The 27,560-nt window shown below is 52.5% G+C and overlaps 1 protein-coding gene across 1 annotated transcript; it reads left to right on the forward strand.

Moving 5' to 3' along the window:
• Window positions 1-26,608, forward strand: Socs7 (suppressor of cytokine signaling 7). The gene is given in 11 exon segments (XM_004859552.4): window positions 1-993; window positions 995-1,201; window positions 8,102-8,166; window positions 11,257-11,361; window positions 11,730-11,831; window positions 12,649-12,779; window positions 13,191-13,359; window positions 15,418-15,546; window positions 20,823-20,958; window positions 21,242-21,389; window positions 22,297-26,608. Coding segments are annotated over 10 exon segments (1,923 nt in total). The 5' UTR covers window positions 1-235; the 3' UTR covers window positions 21,363-21,389; window positions 22,297-26,608.
• The last annotated feature ends 952 nt before the right edge of the window (window positions 26,609-27,560 follow it).

The raw sequence follows: 27,560 nt of genomic DNA on the forward strand, positions 1-27,560 counted from the left end.
AGCAGCCCTCCCGGAAGTGGCGTCGACCCGGGGCGGTCCGCGGCGGCGCTCGGCCTGGGGTCGTGCTGGGCTCCGTGCGCCCCCCGCCCCCCTCTATGAAGCAGAGGCTGTGGCGGCCGTTGGCGCTGTCGCTCCGGGGGCCGCGGCGGGCGGGGCTCCGGCGGGCCTGGCCTAGTCCCCTCCCCAGCCGGGCTGCCACAGCCGCCCGCCCGGCCTCCCTCCCTCCCGCTCCCCGATGCAGGGGGCCGAGCTCCGGGATGGCGAGGCGGCCGCGGCGGCGGCCGCTTCGTACCGAGTGCTGAGCCGCCTCCTGGGCTATGGAGAGGCGGTCCCCGAGCCGGGCCTGCCGCCGCCGCCGCCCCCGGGCCATGGTCCCCCGCCGCCCCCCTTCCTCGCGCGGCCCGGCCCGCGGGGCTCGCGGCCGCCGCAACTGATGGTGTTCCGCAACGTGGGGCGGCCGCCGGAGGACGAGGACGCGGAGGCGGCGCCGGGCCCGGGACCCACGGAGCTGCTGTGTCCGCGGCACCGCTGCGCCCTGGACCCCAAGGCCCTGCCGCCGGGCTTGGCGCTCGAGCAGGCCTGGGGCCCGGCCGCGGGACTGGAGGCGCAGCTGGCGGCCCTGGGGCTCGGGCAGCCGGCGGGCCCGGGGGGCAAGGCAGCTGGCGGGGGCTGCTGCCCGTGCCCTTGCCCCGCGCAGCCGCCTGCTCCGCAGCCCCCGCCGCCGGCCGCCGCCCCGCAGGCCGGGGAGGACCCCACGGAGACGAGTGACGCGCTGCTGGTGCTGGAGGGCTTAGAGTCGGAGGCTGAGAGCCTGGAAACCAACAGCTGCTCGGAAGAGGAGCTCAGCAGCCCGGGCCGCGGAGGAGGAGGGGGCGGCCGGCTGGTGCTGCAGCCCTCGGGCCCCGATCTGCCCCCAGCGCTCTTCCCGCTGCAGGACTTGGTCCCTTCGGGGCGGCCGAGCCGAGCCGAGCAGCAGCCGCCGCCGCCGCCGCCGCGCTGGGCCTCTCCGGCCCCTCGCGGGCCCCTCTCGGAAGGGCTCCTTCAAGATCCGCCTCAGCCGCCTCTTCCGCACGAAGAGCTGCAACGGCGGCTCGGGCGGCGGGGACGGGACCGGCAAGAGGCCTTCTGGAGAGCTGGCCACCTCAGCCGCGAGCCTCACCGACGTGGGATGCTCTGCGGGTCGGGAGGTGGACTCGGGGAGGTGAGACCGGCCAGGGACTGGCGACAAACTACCCCCCCCCCCCCGTTTTTCTTTACTGCTAACTCGATCCTGGCAATGTTTAATACTGGGTCTTCAACAGGAGGGCAGAGACAGGGCTAAAGGTGGCGACAGCTCGCATTAGATCAGAGCTAATTGTGGAAACAGCTTTCACTCTTAGTTCACATCGGGTGACTTCTGCTGGTTAGCATCTCCCGTGCTGGGAGAGGATTTGAAACCACCACCACCCCCCACACACCCTGGTCCTCTTTTTGAGTGTTCACAAGGTGTTGGTCCACCATTATTCGCCCTGCAGGGAGTTGGCTGGAAATATTTGGCCTTGGGGGCAAAAACCTGGTGAGCATCACCTTGCTTACTGTCAGGGTGATGTCTTCTCATCATCCTGTGTGCATGCACCCCAGCCCTCCCCCTCACATGAACCACAAATGACCAGGAACTGTGACTTAGGGGTCAGCAGTCCACCTCTATTCAGTTTTGTGTTTTCCTGGTGCTTTCCTTAGACACACTTGGTATCTCAAGCCTGTGTGCCAGCCATTGACAGAAAACAGCTTTGTGCAAGTCCTAAGTATGAGTGAGGTTCATGAATTCTAGGCCAATTAATGAAAATTCCAAACTTACAGATTGAGTTTCCCCCTGCGTTTGTGATATTTGACATTCAGGGTTGGGTCTGCAGTGTTGGTATGGAAAGCTGTCAACTTCTGTGTCGGGGGGAGATGAGACTTCCCTGGTGCCGACTGAATAGGTCTTAGGAAGACTGGCATTGGTCTTGCTGTGGCTTTGTGATAAATGCTTGAGACCTACTGAACCACAGACCAAAGCTACAGAACAGTTAGACCGTGTATGTTGATAACTTGCTGTGTGCCAGAGTCACTGGTGGGGGTTTAGAAAAGTGCAGGATGGGCCGGGGATTTAGCTCAGTGGTTCCGGTGCCTGCCTCGTAAGCGCAAGGTCCCAAGTTCGATCCCCAGTACCAAAAAAAAAGAAAAGTGCAGGATGTCTGGAGCACAAGAATTTTAATTTTTAAAAAACTCTACAGTTTCATCCATGGAGATTCTGTTCTCAAGGGAACTTGGGGGACTCTGGGAGAAAAAGGCAGCCTGGTTTGGCTTTGTTGCCCTTTCTGAGCTACTGTGCCCTGTGTGGGTTTATTTTGGGGATTGGGTCAAACCTAGACTCCCTAAGGAAATCAGCGTGTCACCCCTTCAGGCAGGGTTGAGATTCTCCATTTGCTTCCGGATGAACTCATGCTGGGAGCTCTGGTCTTGAAAAGTGTGGCGGCTGAAACATCTTTTATTGTGGTAGGCTCTGCATTCGATGCTCCATTTAGCAATCCCAAGGAGATTCTCCTTAGGTGGGGGTGGAGGGCAGGATTGACGCTGTGGGTAATGACACAGGATAGATTGCTAATTTTCTTAGGGTTTGTCTTGCCTTTGTTCTATATTGACCGCGATTTGGTCTAAGATTCCAGAGCCACCAGAGACGAGGTGTGGCGTGAAATTAGATGCTCTGTCTAATAGATTAGGAGGAGGAAGAAGCATATAATGTTCTACGGTTTTTTCCTTTGGAAGCAGAATTTAATGGTCATTGGCTGCTCTGTCACCAAGCTTCACACTAAGCACAATACAGCTTTCTGCTGCAGAGCAAATGGGGCCGTACCTCTGCAAAGGAGCTTAGTTTAGGGCACTGGAGAATTACATGTTTTGGTCCAAGGGCTTTTCCTGATGAATTGAAGAAGAGCGAGGTGTGTCTGCATGAGCCTGTGCTGTGAGTGCTGTCAAGCAGCATATGCGAAAGCCTAGATTGCATTCAGAGCTCCAGCCTCAGCTGTGAGATGGAAGCCAGTTGGTCTTCTTCCTGCTTCCCTTCTTCACATCTGTAAAATGGGAGAGTGATGCTGTCTTGTTCCTGTCCTTGTAGCATTAGAATGAAGGCAGGAGAGATCTAAGTGGAATATTTTGTGCTTTGGGGAAGAGAAGCAGTACAATTGGACTGGTAGGTTTTTTTCCGTGCTTAGGATCTGGTGCTGCTTGTTAGCTTCCCCACAGCTCACTATGTGCCAGTCTTACTGGCAGCCGCGCAGCTGTGAGGAACGGACTGGGCCTGGCCAGGGTGGTTGTGATGTGTGTGGCTCTGGGAGTCTGCGCTGGTGGGAGGAAGGGAGAGTTGGGATTTGAAGCTCATGCTCTTGTCTTGATGAGTGGGACCTGTGAGCAGTGAGAAGTCCCAGTGTTTTGCCAAAGGGTGTGAGCCTTCCCCTTCATTGTTGGTTAGGATTCATTAAGGGCCTCTGCTGTGTAATTTGGGGCATTTACAGTAACCTCTAGGCATACTTCTCTTTGCTCTTCACATCTCCTTTTCCCATCTACCTTTCCCACAGCTGCTGACCAGAAAGTATGTCCTGTCATCATTTTATGAGGTGCAGCGGTTTCCGTATTTTAACACTGAGCAAAACTTGACTTCTTTCAGATGCTTTAATCTGCCGAGTGGACATGCCTAGATAAAGAGTCTACAGGTGGTAGGATTCAGCTTAGAGAACACTTTTTAACTAAAGTAAGACATGGGCCTGCCAACTAATCAAGTTTCTGTTCTGGGACTGGGCTAGGCCTTGTACCACACACATGTCACGATTCAGAGAGCTGGGCCTGATGCCCGTGGCCTCTGTGTAGTACAGAACTTCGCTATTTCCGGAAAACCGGTGGAGCTCCCTGGTCTGCTCTACGTATGTATGTCGAGCTGATTGTCTCCCTTTGGATGGGGGAGAAATAGCACTTGACCTGCCCTTCTTGAATCATCACATAACACATACTTGGTTGGGAATGGGTACCTTGTTCATTTTTCAGGAATTGTTTTTATACCCGAGGTGGGGCCCGCCTGTAACCCCAGCACTGGGGAGACCAGAGCAGGATCACCACCATGAGTTCAAGGCCAGCCTGGGCTCCATAGTGAGACCCTGTCTCAAAAAACAAAACAAAAATAGGTTTGTTTGGGGTTTTTTGGTACCAGGGATCGAACTCAGGTCCTTGCGCTTGCACAGCAGGCAGTGAAACCACTGAGCTAAATCCCTGGCCCCTTAAAAATAGGTTTGTTTTTCCTAACAGTTGAGGCTGTTCCCGGCAGTCTTCATAGTTGTGCGGTGGAGAAATGGAGAACAGCTCTGAGGTGGTTTTCTGTTTGTTTGGGAAAAAGAGATACAGTTTGGGATAGAGAGGCAGGCTGCCTTGGCACTGTGTGGGGCCCCACTGTTCTGGGCAGACCTGGCAGACGAGAGAAACCTTTTTTGCTGATTTCAGGGTCTCTGGAAAGGCATCTTTCTGCCATAGCATGACATGCTGAGAGAAAATGGCCTTGTGTTGTGAGGAGTGTGAATGTGTTTGGGTTTGTGGTCCACACTCTGTTGATCTTTTTAACTATTTTTCCACAGAGTGGTTGTGCTTGGCTGCTCTCTCAGAATGAGAGAGCTCTAGAAACCTCTGTCCACTCCAGCCTTGTGCCTCTCCCTCCCCACGTTCTGGCCAGCGTTGTTCCTCAGGCTTGAGGCCTGGCCTGTGCCTGCTGGCCTCCCCTGAAAGTGCCCCCATCGGCTCTTTGGCTGCTTTCTGATCGAGTTGGATCTGACCTTGCTGCACAGATGTCTGTGTATTGGAACTAGAAACGAGCACATGGTTTTCGACCCTGCAGCACATGAACAGACACTGGCTGTGACATGTTGGAAATGGCACGGGCTGCCTGGCTTGGCACTGTGCTTTAGCAAGGGCAGAGGTGCATTGGGGCAGCAAAACCTCGTGTTTGGAAGTAACCCTAGGAAAGAGTATGTGTAAGTCTTAGGGCGTCTTAGCGGGGATGTACGGACAAGAGTGGGAGGGCATTACTATTTCAGTGCTTATACTCTAGGTTTCAAGGAATTTGAGGACTGGCCAGTGCTTCCATCTTTGCGTTGGTGTCCCATCTAGCCAGTGCTTCTAGCTCCTTTTACCTCATAAATCTGTCACAGTACAAACAGTAACGTGCCGTGTCTTACCCACAGCACACTGACAGCACTGACGTCTCTGAGAACTTGGCCTGAGCCTTCTGCTCTTTTATTCTGTCATGGGGACATGGCCACCAAATCCTACCCACCCCTGACCCTAGCCCTCAGAAGTCTCTGCCCCTCAATTCAGGGGGCCCATCATAGCCAGGGTTACAGTGGCTTCCCTTTGCACCCCAGTGCTTGTGAGGTTGATCTGGGGAAGAATAAACAACATAGGAATGTAGTCTAGAGGGTTAATTTAAAATGTATATCTGGAGGGGCTGGGGATTTAGCTCAGAGGCACCATGCCTGCTTTGCAAGCACAGTGAGTTCAATCCCTGGTACCCAAAAAAAAAAAATGTATATCTGGAGCCATGTCATTCATGTAGCTCTCCAAAATCAGCTCATCAGCTTGGAATGAGCATTTTAGCATTCCAGATGTTTCCTCTGCACCAAAGGGGATGCATAAGACCTGTGTACCTCAGTAACGCATGCTACCTGTGTTCCCATCCCCAAGCTTAGCAAAAGCGCAGAATGTTATCAGCGCCTTGGAAGACCTGAGTGTTGCTTCCTGATTGCATTTTGCCCCTCCACTGGGTAACCACCATCCTCAATTTTATGTTAATCATTCCCTTGCTTTGTTTTTTAAATAGTCCTCTAGATTGGTCTTTTATGAATGACTGCCGTTAGGATGCTCTCAGGTCCTCAAGGCAGACACTGCTTTAGGTTGTTGGTTAGGCTGCATCTCCCTGAAGAGGAGAAGCCACACATTTTTATTATCAGTCTTCCAGCCTCATAAACCTTTTGCTCTTTGCATCCAGCCACAAGGCACTCTTGTTTGCCAGGAAAAAATCATCTTGGTGCTCTCAAATGGCTCTGCCTGGGTTTGGACTCAGATGTTTGTCTTTTTCTAGATCCTAGAGACTATGGTTTTCTTCTCCAAAATGCCAGGGGCTGGGGAGAAGACAAGCTGCAGTGAGAGGGCCCCTGAAGACGTGTGCGTTTGGCACGGACAGCGTCCCTGCACAGGCAGATGGCACAGTGGTACAGCTTCCTTTGAAAAGAGGCAGCCAGCCAAGCGGCTGAGGTGTGAGCCTTCCAAGAGGCCAGTGCTCGGGCCTCTGCTTGCTTCGTTTAACGTTGTACCCACAAGTTAGCAAATTAGCAGTCAGCTCGGAAGCGCCTGAGCGGCCTTCAAGCTCATGTCCGGTGGCATTAGCTTCCCCTCTAGCCCTTGGGATTATTGGCGCCAAGCTGCAGCCATCACAAGCGACTTTGAGCAACAGAGGGACAGGTGTGGCTGTGCCTGTCTTATGCAGCTGCTCTCGAGTGTGCCCTAGGTGTGGTGGGGGTGGCGTGTGTGTCGCCCTTAGACCCTAAGGTCCAGCCTGGAGGAGGCTGCACCAGGAGCATGCCGACGGGAACCGCCAGATTTCAGCCCCTGCTTGGTGGCAAGGGCTTCGTGGTTTTGGAGTTTTCTCTGAATTCTGAGAAGCTCAGACATCTGTGTCAAAACACAAACGCATAGAGCCGGGGATTTAGCTCAGTGGTTTTGCCGCCTGCTGCGCAAGCTCAAGGACCCGAGTTGGATCCCCATACCAAAAAACAAACGCATAAACGGCTTCTGGAGTCAAATAATTGTAAATAGGATTTCATTTTGTATTTTCTTTGCTTTTCCACCCCTCTGTCGGTACAGTTGATAGTTAAAAAGGGTTTTAGTATTGTTCAGTCCTTCAGGTGAGAATAATTTTAGAAGGGGAGTCAGCTAAAATGTTTGGAGTCAGGTACTGCAATATTGTAATTAGAGCTGTAATGCCTGGAGTCAGCTGGTCAGTTCTGAGGTGGTTTATTGAGGTATAATTTATTTGCCACAAAATTGCTCTTTTTTTAGGTGACTGGCTCTGCTAATTTTGACAAACTCTAGTCATCAGAACTTCTGTCTCACTCAGCATGTAACCCCTTTCCGTCACTTCACCAAGACTCCCCCGTAGTTAATTCAGTCCGCCTAAGGTGCGTGTTTGGAGTCTGGCACCTTTCTGGCCAGGAAGCCTGAATTGGAGGTTTTTGGATTTCTCTCATTTCTTGCTTTCAAGCCAGTTGAAATTGGTACAAAGTGAAGTTCCCTTTGGTGTGTGATCACGAGGAGATCTGGGGAGGGCATGTGGCAGGGTGAGGATGGTAGAGTGCTCACCTAGGTGTGTGGCCCTGGGTTCCACCCCCAGCAAGAAGCACACACACGCTCGCACACATGCACGTACATACATACGTACGTGTGCCCAGAGACCCGGGTTTTCCGGTGACTCCTGGAGAGGCCTCTGGTAGGGCTGGTGGAAGCTGTGTGGCTGGGCTGCTGGGCAGAGCCCCCACCTGTCAGTCTCACCCTCAGCCCACACCTCAGGACGGTAGTGCAGGCGCGCACCCTGGTCTCTGGTCAGCCGTTCCCAGCTCCCTCTTGGACCTCCTGCTCCAGGAGTAGCCCCAGAGGGAAAGCAGCTGGTGTAAGCTGTGTCTTCCTCTTGGCTCCCAAGTGAAAATCAGCTTTACATCTGACTTCCTCCTCTTCAAATGGACTTTATAATTACCACTCCAGGTGTCTTACTCTTTTTTTTTTTTTTTTTTGTCTCTTTTAACTGCTGGGTTTGGAGCGCTCCAAAGGGATTTCTTATTGTTTTATAGGTTGATGATTTGGTAGCCAAACCGATTTAAGGAATTGCCTTAATTATTTCATTCTCCTTTAAATTTTAGGCTTTATTACAAGTGCTGCTGACAATGACTGGGGTTTGCTTTGTTTTCATTGCATCTGGAATTGAGTGTCCTGGTGATTGAAATGCGTGTGTTCATATCTCCCTTCATTCTCTGTGCATTCTCACCCCCAGGAAACCCAGGTTGACAAGAACTCAAAGTGCCTTTTCTCCGGCCTCCTTCAGCCCCCTGTTCACAGGTAAAGGTAGCTTTTTCTTTTGTCTGACATCTGAAAGCGAGTGTGTTCTGAGACCTGTCAGGCCTTTTAGAGAGATCTCATTTTCTTACCAGAGAAGGGTTAAAATATTAGCAGATGGGATTCAGCCCTGGATAAGGAAAAGCTATTGGAAAGAACAAACTAAGGGCTCAGGTAAAGAAATCCTGGGCTCTGACCTGTAGATCCAACCTGCCAGAGCAAACACTTTCCAGGCCCATCCAGGTGGTAACAACATAGCCATCATTCTCTGGAGATTTGCAGGGGGGGCTTCAGGCTCTTCTGCAGTGGATTTCCTTCATCCCACACCCCCTGGGTTTGAGATGAGGCTGTTTTTAGGATCCACAGTGATATTCTTGACTTTGGATGCTTTAGACACAGAGCTCAGGGCTGCTTGTTGGTAATTGGGCGGCCCTGGCAGTTATGAGTGGTTAGTTCAGGGTCATCGCATATAAATTAAAAGTAGGAATTACAAATTTATAGGCTCTCTATGCATAAAAGGCTCTTGAAGCATGTAATTCCTGTCCCTGCTTCCAATGGAGTTTATAGATTAGCTAATAAAAATGATCCACATATATCTGGTCTATTTTTAAAGACTTTGGGCAAGGGGATTACCCATTTTAGGGGCTAGCAGTTCTTGCAGCTGTTGGGGCTCTTTGTTGTATCTAATTTAAGCCTTCCTCTTGCAGCAAGGAACACAGTTGATAACATAGGAAGGCTGTTAAATGCCTGCTGGGTAATGGGTAACTGCCTTTTTTTTTTCAGTACCAGTACTGGGCATTGAACTCAGGGCTGGGCACTTGCTACGCAAGTGCTCTACTGCTGAACTACACCCCAGCCTTGCTTGTTTTACGGGGAACTTTCTCAGAGATGGAGAACTTCCCTTGGTGAAATGTGAAGCTCCTGATTTATAAGCTGTAGAAAAGGGAGCCTTTTCCACACTCCCTCAAGTCTCAGAAACTGAGTTGTGACTGAGAACCCTTTTTTAAAAATCCCACTGCTGGCCAGTGTGGTGGCACACGGCTGTCATCCCAGCACTCAGGAGGCTGAGGCAGGAGGATCACCGAGAACTTGAGGCCAGCCTGGGCCACATAGTGAATTCAAGGTCAGCCTGAACTACATATCGAGACCTTGTCTCAAACCCATTCCCCCCAAAAAACCCCTCAAAATCCCACTGTCAAACTCCTTAAAAGGGACTCTTTGTGTCCCTTAAAAGATGATTGGAAGAATTTTGATTTGGGAATGGAGATGTCCAGGAAGATGTTAAGACAGTGGGACTCCAGCAGGGTAGACTGTTGAGCTCTGAGAACAAGTAAGTTGATTCCTATATAGACATCTGTTGGAGGGAGAAGGTCTCTGTTCTTACCCCAAACCTGAAATTAAAGAATGTTATCCTGTTGGCAACATGTCTTTCTAGTGAATAATTATTTTCTCCTTAAAGTAAATACCACCCACTTTGTAGTTTCAGGTTCAGTCTTGGCCTCTTTGAATTGTGCCTTTCATTTGAGTTCTACGCCTACAGCTGAGGCCTCTCTGACCTGTTGGCATCACTGTTGGCCGGGCCCGGTCCACTGCTTGGGAAGCAGAGTTCTCAGTTGCTGACCACCCCCTTCCTGCTTCTGGTGGTTTACCCATGACTTCTAGAACTTTTTGCATGTCCTTTTTTTTTCTTTTCTGGCAGGACTAGGACCTGAACCTGGGACCTTGAGCATGCTACACAGTGCTCTGTCACCGAGATCCCCCCAGCACTCCCATCTTCATTAGTGTTCAAGACCTTTGCAAAAAAACCTGCAGACTATAAACCTAGCTCCTGGCCTTTTAGAGATATTGGTTGCCTCATTTGTTTTGTTTTGGTTTGGTTTTTTAAAACTGGGAAGCATTAAAATATTAATTGAGGGGCTAATTCAATCCTGGATAAGAAAAAGTTATTGGAAAAAACACCCTAAAGGCTAAGGTAGAAAAACCCTAGGTCCTGACCTATAGATCAGACCTGCCAAAATGAAAGTATTCCAGACCATCAAGGTGGTAATAAAGTACTCTTCATCCTTTGGAGGCTCAAGTGGAGAAAGAGTCAGGGTGGGGACGGGCAGAGGCTGGAACTGCGACACACTGGCAAGGAAGAGGAACCATGTGCCGCCCATGCTGAGTTCCTGTTGCAGAGCTGCCTCTGAGCTTACCTCACCAGTGGCTGGCTGGAAGTTTTTAATCTTTAGGGCTGTAAATACACTTTCAGCCTTGGAAGCCTCCACGACGAGGAACTAACTTCCTTCTTTTTTTGGTATTGGAGATCAAACTCAGGACCTTGCACTTGCGAGGCAGGTGGCAGCACCACTGAGCTAAATATCCAGCATTACTTCCCTTTTTTAATTTGTTTGTGGGACTGGGGTCTGAATCTAGGGCCTCGTGCATGCTCAGCAAGCACTCTACCGCTGAGCCCTTTTTATTTTATTTTTGAGATAGGGTATGACTGAGTTGTCCAGGCTGGCCTTGAACTTGTGATTCTCCTGCCTCAGCCTCCTGGGGAGCTGGGATTAGAGGCGCCACTATGCCCTGCTAATCAACATCTTAAGTGGTAGGTTCTCTTTTTAGATAGATACTCTGGAAACTTCAGTTAGAGATAGCAAGCTAAGCTAATGCTGGAATCTGTACCTGCACTCAGCTTACCCTGCAGTTATTCACGTTCTTCTGGCACTTGCTTTTTCCCTGTCCCTTTGGCATAACAAGCCACCTGCCTCGCTCCCTAAAGCAGAAATTGGTGTGCAAGTCAGTAAAGACAGTGTGGCTTCCATTCAGTAAAGATCCCTCGTTCAAGGTTGTAGGCCTGATCCAAGTTAAGTCAGCGGCAGAACCAGCATTAGATGGTCCCAGGTATTTCTCCCAAAGAGCCCTTGGCCCTTTCTGGGATGAGTGAATGACCAAAGTTTAAACTGACTGTGCTCAGGGTGGCTCCAGGCCTAGGAACATTGGATTCTGGCTCTGGAAAGCCATGGCCCTCTAGCCCCTGTCACTTGACCTTTGCTTCTCTTTGCTGTTGGGCAAGGGACTTCGGTGACATGCTTGCTTGTGCTCCCTCAGGTGAAACAGTGTCGCTTGTGGACGTGGACATTTCTCAGCGGGGCCTGAGCTCCCCACACCCTCCAACTCCCCCTCCTCCTCCGAGAAGAAGCCTCAGCCTCCTAGGTACAGTCTCCCCCCTCTGCCAGGCAGGCTTCTGGGTTTCCAGTGGTGACAGTTCTTTCCTGCCCCAGGCCATTGAAGGGGGCTCTCACCTGCATGCCACAGTACTTAGCTTCCATTTGTTAATTAGCTTTCCATTTCCCTTTCCTGGGTCTTTGGCTGGGAGCTGCCCTGGAATATGCTCACTCCTGCTTCCTAAGCAAGGGCAGCCTTTTGCAGTAAGATGATTTTTCTCCTCTGTGCCAGAAGACTGGGAAGTTCAGGTTGCCTTGCCTCCAACCCGAGGGCAGCCAGGTGTCCCGTCCCCACTGCCTTTGCTCGCTTGTTCCATGCTCATCTTTTGAACCATGTGCTTTTGTTCTCTCTTCTAGATGATATCAGTGGGACGCTGCCTACATCTGTCCTTGTGGCTCCGATGGGGTCTTCCCTGCAGTCCTTCCCCCTTCCTCCGCCTCCTCCGCCCCATGCCCCAGGTTAGCTTAGCTTAGAGGCCAGCTTCTGAGAGTCCAGGCCGGGAGAGATCTGTGTGGTGAATCTGTCATGAGAAAGCTCACATCTTGCCCTTGGCTGGGGCAGAACTCCTTGGAAATGAGGCCAAGAACTGTTTTTTCTAACCCATTCTCTATGGAGGTGAATCTAATTTTCCTCAGGAATAAAAGACCATTGAATTTTTCATCTCTTGGCTGCTGAGACGGGACTGCCAATCCTTGACTTAGACCTCACTTAAGAAACCGCCTTAATGCCAGGGTAGTGAGGAGGTTTGCCGAGTTGCTGGTTTCAGAATGCTTTGGTTTTTCTAAGGTGTTAGTATTTACTGCAGCCTTGTCAGTAAGTACCAAGCATTTAGTAGCCCATGGCTGCTTTGCCAGCCTGCAGTACCCAAGAAATAAAATGAACGAAATCGGCATTCCTTCTACTTGCCTGGCAAAGCCCTTACTCTTCCTGGGCAAGTAGGCAAGTCACTATTTCCAAGGCTGCCTCTTCACTTCGAGGTGGGAGAAGTTGGCGTCGCTCTAGGCTGGTGAAGGCCCCGAAGTAGTCACCTTAGTCAGGTTAGTGAGCAGCCGCCCTGGGGTGAGCGCCCCGCCCATCCTTCACAGCTTACACGAGCCACACAGCTTTTTGTTCCAGCCCATCCAGCTCTCCCCCACCGCTTTGGCTTCCACCCTTTCCTCCTTAGCTTCTGATGCCTTGCCCCTCTTCAGTTAGCATCTCTTTTTGGGGGGCGGGTGGGCCTGGGGGTGGGAGCAGTGAGGGCCAGCGTGTGACCCCCACTGTCTTGCCCTCCAGATGCATTTCCCCGGATTGCTCCCATCCGAGCCACCGAGTCCCTGCACAGCCAGCCCCCCCAGCACCTGCAGTGTCCCCTCGACCGGCCGGACTCGAGCAGCTTCACGGCCAGCCTTCGAGAGCTGGAGCAGGTAGGTGGTGCCCACCCTGTCAGCCCCACGGGCTCCATTCCAGGCCCTTGGGACAGTTTCTAGAGGACAGTGGTTTCCTGACCTCTGTATTTACAGTGACTTGCTAATTCCATAAGAGATGTAATGAATTTAGGGGGGAAGTTATACACAGTGAGGGTAGGCTGGTCTCCATAGGTTGGCTGAGGAGGCCTCGGTAATGGGATTGGAGAATTAGCCTTCTGGTACCATGGGACACTAACAGCACGGTGAGCCTGAAGTTCACTGGCGATGGTTGAAACCCTAGGAGTGGCTTTCACCTGCTCAGATGTTGTGGGAAGTGGGGTGGGGTCCCCCCGGTAAGACAGGCTGTGCCAAAAACCTTGACACTGCTCTGCTCTGTTAACTGCTTGGCTGTTTCCCAACTTTGACCAGTGTGGTTGGTATTGGGGGCCAATGAATTGGGAGGATGCAGAGATGAAGCTGAAAGGGAAGCCGGATGGTTCTTTCCTGGTGCGAGACAGCTCCGACCCTCGGTACATCCTGAGCCTCAGTTTCCGGTCCCAGGGCATCACTCACCACACTAGGATGGAGCACTACCGAGGTGAGTGCTGGGCTGTGAGGGGCTTCTCCCTTTTGCCCTTCTCTGCCTCTTCCTAAGAAGGATTTAGAGGAATAGAACTAGGACGGGGGGAAATCTCAGACTTGCTCACTGGAAGAAGTGCAGGAGGGAAGGGAGAGTAAGGCTCCATTCAGCTCTCCTCAGCATCTTGTCTCCTAAGTGAGGGGAACAGAACCATCAAAGAGGCTTCCAAGTGCCCGGCCCGTGCAGCTCTCCTAAGCTTTATTTGTGATGAAACTTAGCATTCAGAGACCCTGAGTCTCTTTGCTAGTCCAGGCAGTATGTGGTGACAATTTCCTCTCTTGGTCAGGTTTATAGTCTCAGGAAATGGTCATTGGAACGTGGAAAGTTTGCGGGATCAGTGCTTGAGACCTTCTGCTGTCCTGGCGGCACTGCTCCGTTTGTGGTGTTTCAGGTCCCAGGCACGTCAAGAAGCCAACTTGTGGCGCAAGTGCAAGGACCCGAGTTCGAGCCCCGGTACCAAAAAAAAAAAAAGAAGCCAGCTTGTTAAACGCAGCTCTCTGGATCGATTTTGCACTGGGGCATTCTGATTTGACTTGGGCCAGAACCTCCTGATGGTCATTGGTAGTAGGGCTGGAAATAGATCTTTTGTCAGGCTCCTGCATAAAGAACCAGAAACAAATTGTGGAGGGTTTGGGGTGCCTTCGGGGGTTTGCCCTCCCTTCCCAGAGTCTCACCACACACAGCTCTGCCTCTCAGGAAGAGCCTCTGCCTTGCTCCTCTCGGGCCTGCACAGTGGCGTCTTCCCCACCCTCAGCTCCTGTTCTGTGGACTAACTAGCCCGTTTCTCTTTCGAGACTGGAAGTAGCTGCTTGGCCATGGTTTCTTCTGCCCTACTTAGCCTAGGGATGTATGAAGAGAAAGGAACTTGAGTCCAAGGACCTGAGAATGAGTCTCAGGGTGAGGGGGCTGCTTATTTTCCTGCAGTTCCTAAAACCCTAAATTGAATAGACAAAACCAAAATGCAAGGCCGGGGGGATTTAGCTCAGTGGTTTCGCCACCTGCTGCGCAAGTGCAAGGACCAGAGTTCGATCCCCAGTACCAAAAAAACACAAAATGCAGAAGAGCATTTCAGAGTGAGGCATTTTGTTAAACCTATGAAATGGCAAGGGACAGGGCCGTGGGAATGGCAGATAAATGTTTTTGGCCCTGAAGTTCCTGATAGGTGAGATGCCAAGAGCGAGAGTCCTTTCAAATAGTTCTCCAATTACTTTTTATTCAAAAGACTTTTCTTCCTTGAGTAAGGGGAGTTGGTAATAGAAGCCTTGTGGGCTTCTAGCGGCCAGTTTGCACGAGCGTTTGTCTCCATCTCTTTAGACCGTACCTCAGACGTCCCTGTCGGGGTCGAAGGGAGACTCGGGTCTGCAGTTCCCAGAGATGAACAGACCTCCTTTGTACCCTTCTTGCTGGCAGTTCTTTTGGAATGCAATACTTTAGTTTGTGGAACTGTTTCCATTTTTTAAGTTAGCAGTTCCTTTGGCCTTTGAGAGTCTCAGGTCTGAGGTAGGAACTTTGTAACGTGTTGGGCAAGGAGTGTTAGAAGCTAACGAAGGAAAGACTTGGATTGGTTTTCTGTGCCTGACGCACGAGTGAGACCCACGGCGCTGCTGTGCCTGTTGAGTCCTCACCTGTCCTGTGGACGGTAGAAGCCTTGGGTCTTCTTGGGGTGTCATAGAAACCTGCTTTGCTGTGGTAGTCTTTCTCCCCTTCTTTATAGCAGGGGTGTGTGTGTAGGTGAGGGAGAGAAAGTATGATTTAAGGATTAATGTTCATACTTGACAGAACCTTTTTCTATTTCTCTGACTTAAATTATTTGGTAAAAATATTTAAGACCTAATTTATGTCTCATTAAATTGAGGTAATATCCTCCTTACCATCGATGGTGGATAAACTCGAATGGGGAGCTTTGGGTACCTAGGACCCAGTGTGCCCACAAATGGCTCTTCCCAAAGCCTGAATCATTGTCATACCATTTTGAAGGACGGTTTTAGCGTTTCCCCTGTTCATTTTCCATGGCAGGAACCTTTAGCCTGTGGTGCCATCCCAAGTTTGAGGATCGCTGTCAGTCCGTGGTGGAGTTCATCAAGAGAGCCATCATGCACTCCAAGAACGGGAAGTTCCTCTACTTCCTGAGATCCAGGGTTCCAGGTAAGGCTGTGGTTGCGTTGTCGCTCACGTTGGGTGTGATCCAGTGTATCCACTGTGATGTCAGGGCACCCACCCGTGGGCAGAGGCTGCACTTTCTTGAAGGTTTTTCTGGCCGTTACAGCAGCCACTCTTGCCGCAGAACCTGTGGCCAGGCCTTGGCTTTGTGCGTGACCCCTGAGGGCACACACTGGGAGTCTGGGCTTCTGCTTCTATGGCCCCACGAGTGAGGAGACCCGCCTGCTGATGTCTCGGCAGTGCATGAACAGGGCCACTCCTTGTGTCTCCGTGTTGCTGCAGGCAACTTGAGGCTGTCTGTGAAGCAGGCCTGGGCCTTTGGCAAGGGCACCGGGACAGTGAGGGTGCGGCCACAGGAAGGGCTGCTGGGGAGTTTCTGCTGCGGCTTTGTGCGCCTGCCAAGGGCCCGGTCTGCCATCAGAGTGGAGGTTCGTCTCCTTCCATCCCGACCGCTGCTGCACACACTTCTCTTCGTTTGGCCCTGCTCTTCCCAGGCCGGTCGTGTGGTCTCTGCCTGCTCAGGAAGCTATCGGGGTCATTTCTGGTGCTGGGGAGAGGGCTGGTGTAGAGGGCCTGCTGGTGTGACACTGGGTAAAAAGCAGTGACATGCAGGAGGACGCGAATGGAACTGGAGATGAGAACTCTGTGCTTTCCCCTTAAATCCAATTCAGATCCCTTTTTTGGGTACTGGGAATTGAACTCAGAGACTCGCACTTGCCAGGCTGACACTATACTGCTGAGCTACATTCCTGACCCTGTTTTGTTTTGTTTTTCCTTTTTTGGTTGTTTTGAGACAGGGTGTCACTGTATAGTTCAAGCTGGTCTTGAACTCACTGTGTAGCCCAGGCTGACCTCAAACTTGAAGCTATCCTCCTGCCTCAGCCTCCCGAGTCCTAGGGCTACAGGTGTGCAACACTAAATTTAGATTCTTAAATAGGATGCCAAGAGAAGTTGTTCTGAAAAGTAGGAGTTGCCAAGACGCCTCTGGCAGAACATCAAGAGCAGGGCTAAGCCAGGTGACAGGAATATTTGTACAGTTACGGTGTGACAGGGTGTGAACTGTGTTAATTCTCACTTCGTTTAGTCTTCTAGGCGCTGTCAGCCTAGTCAGTCCCAGGTAGCTGGCTCTAGGAATTGGCCCTGCTTGGCAGTTTTGTAAAGTTTGTGGCTTTGGGGGTGTTTATTTCATAAACATGTAATTTATAGCAGAATGAAAATCTGGCCGCATCACTGACCCCCACGAGCTCAGCCTTACAGAAGGGCCAGACGGAAGGGCAAGGATGCAGGCACACGTTCAGCCCATCCCCAGCACGGCAGCCACGGCAGGAGCCAGGCGATTGGGGAGGGGAGGACTCCACCCCCAGGCTGCTCCGTGCCGCAGAGACAGGGCTCTCGGACCCCTCGGGTACAGCGCACTCAGCTGCAGATGGGCGGCGTGGGCCTGCACCCACTGTCCTCACCGTGAGCTCCACCCTGGCCGGTTACACTTTTTGTTTTGAGGCAGGGCCTCCCTAAGTTGCTAACCTGCTCAAACTGGGCTCCAACTTGAAATCCTCCTGCCTCAGCCGCCCACACTGCTGGGATCACAGGCATGCACCATTGCATCTGGCTTGTTTGCAGAAATGTTAAATTAGACTGAGGGCTAGAGTTTGTAATAGGCAGAGGTTGGACGCACAGTCTCCCCACTGAGCTGAATCTCCAGCCTTTTTTTTTTTTGGTACTGGGGATCGAACTTGGGTCCTTGCGCTTGCGCAGGCGGCGAAACCACTGAGCTAAATCCCCAGCCCCTGTATTTTTTGTGTATGTGGAAATAGATTCTTTTCCAAGATTGTTGTGGCCCTTTGGGGTCCCTTGCATGTCCACATGAATGTTTGGATTGGTGTGTCGATGTATTAAAAGAAGCCACCTGGGACTTTGATAGGGATTAAGCTATGTCTGTATGTTGACTTGGGGAGCATTGTTAACAATATTAAGTCTTCGGGGCCGGAGATACAGCGCAGTGGTTTCGCCACCTGCCTCGAAAGTGCAAGGACCCAAGTTCCATCCCCGGTACTAAAAAAAAGAAAAAAAAAGAAAAAAAAATTAAGTCTTCTGATCCATGAATATGGGATGTGTTTCCTTTTTGCTTTTTTGCTTTTTTGGTACCAGGGATCGAACTCGGGACCTTGTGCTTGTGACACAAGTGGTGGAACCACTGAGCTAAATCCCCGGCCCTGATTTTTTTTGTTGTTTTTTTTTTTAAAAAAAAACAACCAGGGATTGAGCCAGGAGTGGTGGTGCTTGCCTATAATCCCAGCACTCGGGAGGCTAAGGCAGGAGAATCGGTGCTAGTTTGAGGCCAGCCTGGACTACATAGTGAGTTCAAACCCAACCTGAACTACACAGGAAGACCCTGTCTCAAAAAAAATCAAGGGCCAGGGATTTAGCTCAGTGGTTCTGCTGCCTGCCTCACAAGCTCAAGGTCCTGAGTTCGATCCCGGATACCATAAAATAACTAGGGATTGAACCCAGGACTGTCACACTGAGCTACATCTCCAGCCCTTTTTAAATTTTGAGGCAGGGTCTCCCTGAGTTCCTATGTTTCCCAAGCTGGATTTGAACTTGGATCCTCCTGCCTCAGCCTGTCAGAATGCTGGATCACAGGTGTGCCCCACCACACCTAGCATCTGTTCACTTATTTAAACACTTTGGACAGTGTTCTGTAGTTTTTCATAGTGAAAATTTTATACTTCTTTTGTTCAAGTTATTCTTAAATATTTGATTTTTTTGTTTTGTTTTGTTTTGGTACCGGGAATCAAACTTGGGACCTTGCACTTTCGAGGCAGGCAGTGGAACCACTGAGCTAAATCCTCGGCCCAATATTTGATTATTTTTAATGCTATTGTATTAAATACAGAGTTTTCTTAATTATTTTAATACTAGAGTTTTCTTAATTATTTTTAGGTTGTTTATTGCTGATGTATAGAAACATACTTGCTTTTTGTATATCCATCTTATATCCTACAACCTTGCCAAACCGATTAGTGGCACTATGTATTTATTTTTATTTTTATTTATTTATTTTTTAAGACAGGTTCTCACTATGTGGCTAATGCTATCTTAAACTTGTGGCAGTCCTCCTGCCTCAGCCTCCCGAGTGCTGGGATGACAGTCGTGAACCACCATGCCAGCTGTATTTTTTTACATTATGAAAATACCGTGTAGTAAAAAGGCCAAAGGTATGTGGGGCTTGTGAGGGAAAGTGAATCTTCTACCCTCCTCTTGCTCCCGCTGCCCAGAAGTGTGGTCAGCAGTTCATGACATTGCAGTTTCTCTCAGGCTGGCTCAGGCTAGGAGCAGAGCAGGATTTAAGCAACAGTACTTTACTGTTAGCTCAGACTTCTTTGACTCTTGACCTTATGTTTATTTTTTCTTCTGGAAAGATTACAGTGAGGTCTTCCAGCCTCTCTAGTTTATTCTCTGTACACTTCCAAGCACATGGGGCCCTGACTGTGATGCGGACGTAGTTTCCGATGTGATTCTGGTCTTCAGAGAGCAGAAGGACCTGGGTGTTGGGGTGCCCACACCTGGAAGAGGCTTTACCCCACCCCTGTCCTGGTGGGGAGCAGAGAAGCGCGGTTGCATGGCTGGAGCTGGGTCCGCGCCTGCCGGTCAGAAGAGGGGCTGCCGTCCATTCCTGTCCCACCCTGGCCCTCCAGCCGCAGGTGTCTGTCTCTGTCTCTGCTTTCTTGCCACTGCTCACTGCTTCTTTTCACGCGCCACACGCCACACTCCCTACTCCCTACTCCCTGCGCACTCATTTGCTGGGTTTGGGGGAAATGGGATGGTTGGGTTGACACCGGGGACCATCACAAAATTCATAGGTTGCAAATTGCTCTTTGTGAGCCTGGAGGCTTCGAGTAAGAGTAGCGAGAACAGACACAGTGAGACCTCTGCAGGCACAGCCCCCGGGCCCCACCCCTGGAGTCAGCACAAATGGCCCCGTCGCCATCGAAGCTCTTGAACTGAGTGTTACAGCCAGTCCCTAGAGCTTTCTGTTTGTCATGACTGAATTTCCGAAGGAAGACATGAATACTGTTAGACAAAGAGGCATTGAACCCAAAATAACTTCTGAAAACCACTTGAGCGAAATATATTCAAGAGTGAAAATCGTATATAACAATTTTTTTTAAATGGAGAAGCCCGATCCAGGAGGGTGTGGAACCTAAAGTGTTACAGCGTGAACCGTGAACCTTAGCGGGCCAGGGAGGGGCAGGGAAGGGACAGCGCCTGCTGAGCACACCCCTGGAGGAGGGAGGAGCCCAGCTCAGCCCTCTCTGTCCCTCCCCGTGCACAGTGGGGCTGCACAGTGGGGCGGAAGGGTTTGCCTGAGTGTAGTCCTGACGTAAATGCTTTTAAAGATGAGCAGGTCAGGCCCAGGGATTTAGCTCAGTGGTTCTGCCGCCTGCCTTGCAGGCACAAGGACCCAAGTTCGATCCCCAGTACCAACAAAAAAAAAACAAAGATGAGCAGGTCAGCAGTGCTTGCTTCCTAACACCACAGTATGGTGGTGTTTGTTTGTTTTTGAGAAAGTCAGTTGTCAGCAACCATAGGAAGACCTGGGGAAGCAATCTGCAAGCTTTTTTTCCTTTTTGTGCCTTCAAACAAAGTTTTCAAACTGTTTGAAATTTAACCCCAATAATGTGGATATTTTCCAGCCAGGTTTGTCTACAGAATTTCATTTGCTCTGACAATGGCTGAGGAGGGAATTCTTTCAGAGGCTTTTCATTTCAGATTCTGTCTCAATACTGTGCTGTGTCCCCTCCACTGCCCTTGTTTATTAAGACCGAGATGTTCCCTGTTCCTGAGAACCTGCCATCCCGTGGGTGTGGGCTCTGCCATGGGAGGTGGGTGTGGCTCGCCCTGTAGCCTCGAAGTGGTCCCTGTGTGCTGAGTGAGCTCTGGCTCCATCTTGGCTGAGCTGCCGCAGCTGGGGTTCTTAAGCTCAATGTGGTGGCGCACGCCTGTGAACCCCACACTCCGGAGGCTGAGGCAGGAGGATCACTGTGAGTTTGAGGCCAACCTGGGCTATGCAACAGAACTCTGTCTGGAAAAACAAAGAATGGTACCGGGGAGGCTGTGAAACATGCAGTGGCCCTTCTGCAAGAGGAGAGCAGGGGCCCTCTGTGGACGGGGTGTGGCCCAAAATCCGACCCTGCAGTTCTTTCCCAAGTGATGTGTGCCCAGCGGTGTCCCTGAGTCTCCCTTGTCTCCTTCTGAAGGGCTGCCTCCCACGCCAGTTCAGCTGCTCTACCCCGTGTCCCGATTCAGCAATGTCAAGTCCCTCCAGCACCTTTGCCGATTCCGGATCCGACAGCTCGTGCGGATAGATCACATCCCGGATCTCCCATTGCCTAAGTACGATGGAGTCAGGGTGGGGGAAGGGGCTGCCCACACAGGAGAGCCTGGTGCAAACGAACGGTCCTTTCTCTGGCGCCTGAGAGGGAGCGGGAAGTGTGCAGGCTCCTGCAGGCTGGGAGCAGAGTGCAGGGGAGGCGAGGCAGGGGTTCCTTGGGTTGGCAGAGTCTTTGATGTGGCCTCAGCCGCACAGGGCATGCAGGGGAAAGGGTTGAACAAGGAAGAATTTCTCATATATTCTGTGCAAATAACATTTTGTGTCTCTCTTGTTTGTTTTTCACAGACCTCTGATCTCTTATATCCGAAAGTTCTACTACTATGATCCTCAGGAAGAGGTATACCTTTCGCTAAAGGAAGCGCAGCTCATTTCCAGACAGAAGCAGGAGGTGGAACCCTCCACGTAGCGAGGTCCCTGCCAGTGACCACCAAGGGTAGGACTGGGGCCGTGTTGAGCCTCATACCCGCCCCTCCAGCCCCACATGGCATCTGCCATGGAGTTGCAGATCTGAGAGTGGACACAGACCCCGTTGAGGAGAAAGCAGACAGGCATGAAAGACTTAATATTTGCCAAGCTGGAGATTGAGGCAGGAGGATCAAAAGTTTGCAACCAAGGCCAGGAATGTAGCTCAGTGGCACTGTGCCTGCCGGGCAACCTCAAGGTCCTGAGTTCAATCCTTGGTACCAAAAAAAAAGTTTGCAACCTACCTGGGACCTCAGCAAGACCCTGTCTCAAAATTTTAAAAAGTCTGGGGCCGGGGATTTAGCTCAATGGTTCCGGCGCCTGCCAGGCAAACGAAAGGTCCTGAGTTCGATCCCTGGTACTGGAAAAAAAAAATTAAAAAGGCTGCCAGGTGGGGGCACATTTGTGAGGAGGTTGAGATATGTCTCTGTGATAGAGCGCCTGGGATTCAATCCACTGTACTGCCAAAAAAAACATTTTTTTTTTTTTTTGTACCGGGGATCAAACTTGGGTTCCAGGCAGCGAAACCACTGAGCTGAATCCCCGCCCCCCGCCCCCGCAATTTTTTTTTTTTGCCAAACCTTGTGCAAGCCAATCACTAGTGTAGGTGAGGAGAACACACAGGTGCGGCTAAGTGTGCCACTCCCTCCTCGGTGATTCCCCACTCTTACACAAATTGGGTAGAAGGTAGGAAACCAAAGGGGAAGAAGTGTTCATCAGGGCACGCAGACGTGCCTCCAGCCGCGGGAGGCACACCCTTCTCAGTGGGCGCTGCCCCGCCCTCAGTGTGGGCTTCTCCACCGCCAGCTTCCGCTCTCCTCTCTCACTGCATGTTGGTTCTGCTGTCAAACTGATGGAATTTTTCCCTTTCTCCCTAGGCATTTGGTTGTCAAGCTCCAGTCTGAAGAGCCCAGTGAAGTTAGTGTGAAGAGGAGGAGGAGGAGGAGAAGAGGGAACAGAAGGGTTGAGATTCCCTCCGCGAGGACGTTGGTCCTGCAGCCTGGGGCTTGGGAGATGCACACGGCCAGTCTCAGCCTCGACTCCCCTCCCCTCCCTCCGTGTGCGTGTGCGGTGTGCGGTGTGCAGCTCCAGTCACACCCAGCCTGAGGTGCCAGACGAGAGGGCTCCTGGGAAACTGGAAGAAGTCTCGACACTGTTTCTTTTCAGAAGTTTTGTTTTTGATCTTTACGTTTCTCAGTATGGAAAACTCATGTCGGAGGCAGCCGGGCTGTGTGCCTGGCGGATGGAAATGTGAAGGGCCAGGCTGAGATGGGTCTCGGGAAGGGCAGAGCAGGACCGGAAGTTCCTAGGGCAGGAGACTCCCTGCTTCTCGGCACCAGTGTCAGCACCGGGGGAAGGAGCAAGGGACACCCTGTTCCTCTCCTTCGAGGCTTCGGAACCTAATTTGAGAATCACCTTTTTCGGAAGCTGTGTTACTTCATTTTACTTAATTCCGTAGGTTCTGGAGCCTGAAGCCAGCTGTTCTCCCTCCACCCTGTGGCTGTCCCCCTTCCCCCTTGAGATGCCGAATGTAGTGGTCCTCTGCCGGCTCGGTGCTTCCTCCTCCCCTGAGCTGCCACCGGTGGGCTCCTGTCTTGCTCCCAGGTTCCCCATGGCAAACCATCGCCTGGCTTCAGAGCCACCATCCCCTCCAGTGTCTGCCAGCCAGAGAGCGGGAGGGCAGGGAAGGGGCAAGGCCGAGCTCTGCCCTTCCTGGGGCAGCCTGGAGAGTCCCAGCCTCATGGGGTGCCCGAGTCCGTCAAGGAGCACAGCCCATCTCGTGTCTCTGGGGTTCTCCCCGTTGACCCTCTCCTCAGATGGGAGATGGCATGGGCTACGTCCTTCCCCTGTGTTCCCAAACCATCCCGCTGCCTTCGGCCCAGAGTCTGGTAGATGCCCTGTGAGGGTGATGAAAGGGGAAGAGCGAGCTGCTTCACGGCCAGCACGGTGACATTGGAGTGTGGTGTGAGGGCTGCTGGGAGGCACGAGGCCCAGGCGTCTCCTGCATGGTACTCTGAGGCTGCCTTGCCGGGCTCCCGAAGCTCACATCTGCCTCATCTCACGGGAGCAGGAAGCACTGGCCCTGGCCCCACACCCTTCGCCGGCGCTCCTGACCTTGTGACCCGGCTGTAAAGAACCAGCCTATGGATGAGCTTTGCGGCCCGGAACCCACTGCCTGTGGGACTTGGCCCTCCTTGGCTTGGGCCAGCATTGCCAGCTGAGTGAGGTGGTGACCCCAGAGAGGTCCCTTGCCATCTATAGAAAGTGCATCCCACTGTAGAGCTGCAAGTCTGGAATCTTGAGGGCCCCGAGTGGCCAACAGGCAACCATCTGGGATCCCCATTTCCGCCACCCATAAGTTTAGAAGTACTGCGAGTGTGTGGCTCTGGACTAGGCACTGTGGGAAACACAGGCAGAAGACAAGATCTCTGGCCCGAGGGAACCTTCTGGCGACTGCCATGAGTGAAGTCACTGGAGACCACTTGTGGCAGAGAAGCGAGGACTGGAGGATGCTGAGAAGTGGGTGAGATCAGACCAGATGGTCTGGAAGCTCTGGCGATGAGGCGCAGTGTGGGCAGGGCAGCTTGCTGAGGCTGAGAAGGGAACGGGAGCCCGAGCCATGAAGCAGAGTCCGAAGCGCCTCCCGCACAGCCCCTTACAGCAGCATCTTGGGGTCCAGACTGAAGCCGGTCACCGGGCAGGTCGGAAGCAGGTGGTGCCTCACCCAGGCCCTGGCTGTTTGCTCTCCTCACTCAGTCCCCCGCTCCCCTGTGAGCCTGGGCTTCTCCCGGAGAATCCACACACTCAGGAACAAAACCAGACTGGGCAGAGGTGTGGCCAAGCCTCCAGGCACCTGCTTCATCCCCCAGGAGAAAGTGCTGAACTTCAGCTGTCTGAGCCTTCCTCAGCAGAAGGGCTGCAGTTGGCCCTGTGCGGGTGGCAAGGGTGGAGTGTGGGCGGGAGGGGGCGGGCTGCTGTGCAGAGGGACCCCTTTAGTCCTGGCTGCTGCAGTAGTCACCACTGGGGAGGGTCCTCCCTCCTAGTGACCGCTGTGGGTGTGACCTGCAGTGGCCCCCAGGATGTGTGCTAGTGACAACTACTGCTACAACCTGCTGTTACTTGAAACGTGCCGAGTCAAGTCGGGCACAGGAGGAGGGCGGAGCTTCGATGTGGGGCCTGTAAGTGGGTGATGACGTCTGGCCTTTAGAGGAGTTGGGGGCCGCTGGTGACCACACCCTGGTCTCCGTCTGCGTGGAGGCGAAGTGAATGTCCCAGCCTGGAGCAGGAGCTGCCTCTGTGACCCCTGCTCCTTCCTGTGTGGCGTGGGGAGGAGGGGTGGCCCAGGCTGGGTGTGGGACGCTTCGGGAGCCAGAAGTGCCTCGGTGAGGGAGCTCCCTAGCCCTTCTGCGCCCCAGAGCCAGGGCACAGGGCACCCGCCAGGCTGTGGTCCCGTGGCTGCTGCATGTCGTCCCCATCGGCAGACGTCCTGCTGCCAGTCGGGGAGCCCAGGGGAGCCTAGTTTGTCCCCAGAGCTGAGAGCACCGCGCCCCTGTGTGAAGGGGAGGGCTTTGAGTTAGACATTTTCCCTATGGGAATCCTCGGGGTTGGGTTTGTGGGGAGGGGAATGGGTAAGTGGTTTTGATCTCTGATTGTCCACGCAGCTGTTCTCACACTGAGTTGTGCTATTGCATACATGTAGCCATCTTTGTTTTCACTGCAGCAGTGTTTATCAGTAGTTCAAATGATTTATTTGCTCCTGGGGAGTAAAACCTTTTTTATTAAAAAAAAAAAGAAAAAAAAAAGAAGTGTCCCCATTATGATAGCTGTAGGATTATGGGGCCACAAGGTCCAGTCCACAAGTCCCCATGGTAAGTCTTGCTTGGACACTGGAGCCTTCATGGCCAGCACAAAGTGAGGGGAGGCTGAGGGCCCGAGGCACAGAGATGGCACTGGGGGCTCCAGTGCCACAGTGACAAGACAGGAATGGGCTGCATTTAAAATACTGATTTCTCGGGCTGGGGACTTTGCTCGCTGGCACCATGTCTGCCTTGCAAGTGCAAGGTCATGAGTTCGATCCCCAGTACCAAAAAAAATACTGATTTGTCTGCCAGAGAAAAACTTAATTTCCCTGCAGATCCCACGTCGCATTTGTCCTTTTCCTTGCTTCTTGGGCTCCCTGGCAGGTGTCACCTGGTTTCTTCTGCCTCCCTCCCTGTCCCATCTGCACTGCCCCCCCCCCCACCGCATCTACCTCCCGGAAGCCAGTCCTGCATGCTGAGTGCCCTGCCTCCCCCATTTATCTCAGCAGGGCTCGGGGGTGGGGGGCCTGGATCTGCCCCCCCCGCCCCAGCCAAGAGACACTAGGCAGGCAGGCAGGCGTGAACATGAGGTTGCAGCTGGACTGCGATCGAGGTTGCCCCTGGAGGTGGCGTAAGCACGGAGGCTGCTCACACTGAGCTGTAGCCCCACTCCCTACTGGCTCTGGCGCAGTGGGCAGGCCAGGCTGGGGACTCATCTGTCCCTGGTGCTCCCTTAAGGGACAAGAAGGGCCAAGGCACCACTGCTGCTGTACATTGTGGTTGGTAAAGACCCGGAGGAAGAGGGGCGGTGGCCTGGCCCAGGCGGGCGCCAGAAGCGAAGCCACTACTGCAACCGCTGCGACCTCCTCAGCACCCCCGTCCCTCAAGCCAAAGCGTGGCCTGGCTTTTGTCTTCCCATTCAGTTGTCCTTTTTCTCTCCCCTTTTATGCTTAATTTATTAAAATACTTGCTGTATAATTTATTTTCATAAACTATAAGAAATGACTAAATGGTTAAAATAGACTTACAGGCCAATCTTAAATGAGGTAGGAAGGTCTGAGGGCGGGAGGGAGAGGGAAAGATGTTTTGATATAAGACAAATGCACTTTGGGTGTGTTTCGGTATTTTTCTGGGGTAGAGGGAACTAGGGATCCCTGTAGATTAGTCCCAGAGCGGGCTGTCTGTACATACCGTATCCATAAGCATGTTGGTTAGTAACTGCTGCAGGTCCTGTTTGGAAACCCCATGTACAATTCCCGGTTTTTGTAAGTGTCAGTGCAGGAGACATTTGACTCTTGTGTTTGTATCTCCTTTTTAGGGTTGCTGTACCAACCCATGTCTTTTGGGGGAGGGGTGAAAAAAGATTTGAAATAAAAATGTTTAGAAATTATTTCCTGTTGTTTGGCTTTACGCTTTCCCACCCCTCCCATCTTCGGCCTTGTCACGCCCCCAGGGAAGGGGGTCCTGAGGTGCCACCCAGCGCTGACCCCTGAGACAGAGCCAGGCGACCTGGGTGCAAACCCTTCCCGGGCTGATCTCGAATCTCACCGAACCGGTCTCCCTGGGGTCCTCAGGGCTGGCGGGCAGGGCATCTGAGGGTCACCTGCCTTCAGCGCCTCTGTAGCCCCTGCCCTCTTGAGGTCTGGAGAGTCAAGGACATAGTATGCTTTCTGGTTTACACCTAGGCCCAGCAGTCTCCAGGTCCCCTGCTTAGGGCCCGTGTGCCAGCTGAGCGTGAAAACACTTGGAAATCGTGTGCATGGGCCCTGCCACACTCTCAGGGGTGCCCTCTGAAAGGAAGCCTTTGGGACCCGGGGTGCATTTTCATAGTCACGCTCAGGAGGGCGTCTTGAGGTCCCTGCTACCCAATACGCAGGCGCATGCGCTCCATGCTGGATGAGACTGTTCCAGTAGCCCTCCTAGGAGGCCATGGACTCCTGCCTAAAGTTTCTCTTCCCTTTTGGGAGAAAACGTGCTTTAAACAATGAGATGTAGCTGGGTGTGGGCCACATAGCCAGACCTTGCCTCACAAGACAAAAGAGTACAGCATTGCGGCGAAGATGTTTCCCTTGGGATCAGTTCTAGAACCGTGGGCCATCTGGGCAGGCAGTGAGTCCCACGGTGTCTCTGCCAGCTGGACCTGGCCCCTAAGGTGCCATCGGCCAGCCTGGGTGTGGCAAGAGTGGAAGCACAGATGCCAGTTCCCATCAGCTCAGCTCCTTGTGCAGCTGGTGGGACTGTAGGATGGCGTGCTTTTGAAAGCAGAGGCTCCTCTGGAAAGTCACCCCTGCCCTGTCCACCCTCCAGCTGCAGCCACCTGCACGGCCTGTGTCCTGTCGACT

This window comes from Heterocephalus glaber, unplaced genomic scaffold (genome assembly GCF_053883595.1).
Source record: "Heterocephalus glaber isolate CG9 unplaced genomic scaffold, H.glaber_assembly_v1.0 deba00001773, whole genome shotgun sequence".
In the NCBI taxonomy this organism is placed as follows: domain Eukaryota; kingdom Metazoa; phylum Chordata; class Mammalia; order Rodentia; family Bathyergidae; genus Heterocephalus; species Heterocephalus glaber.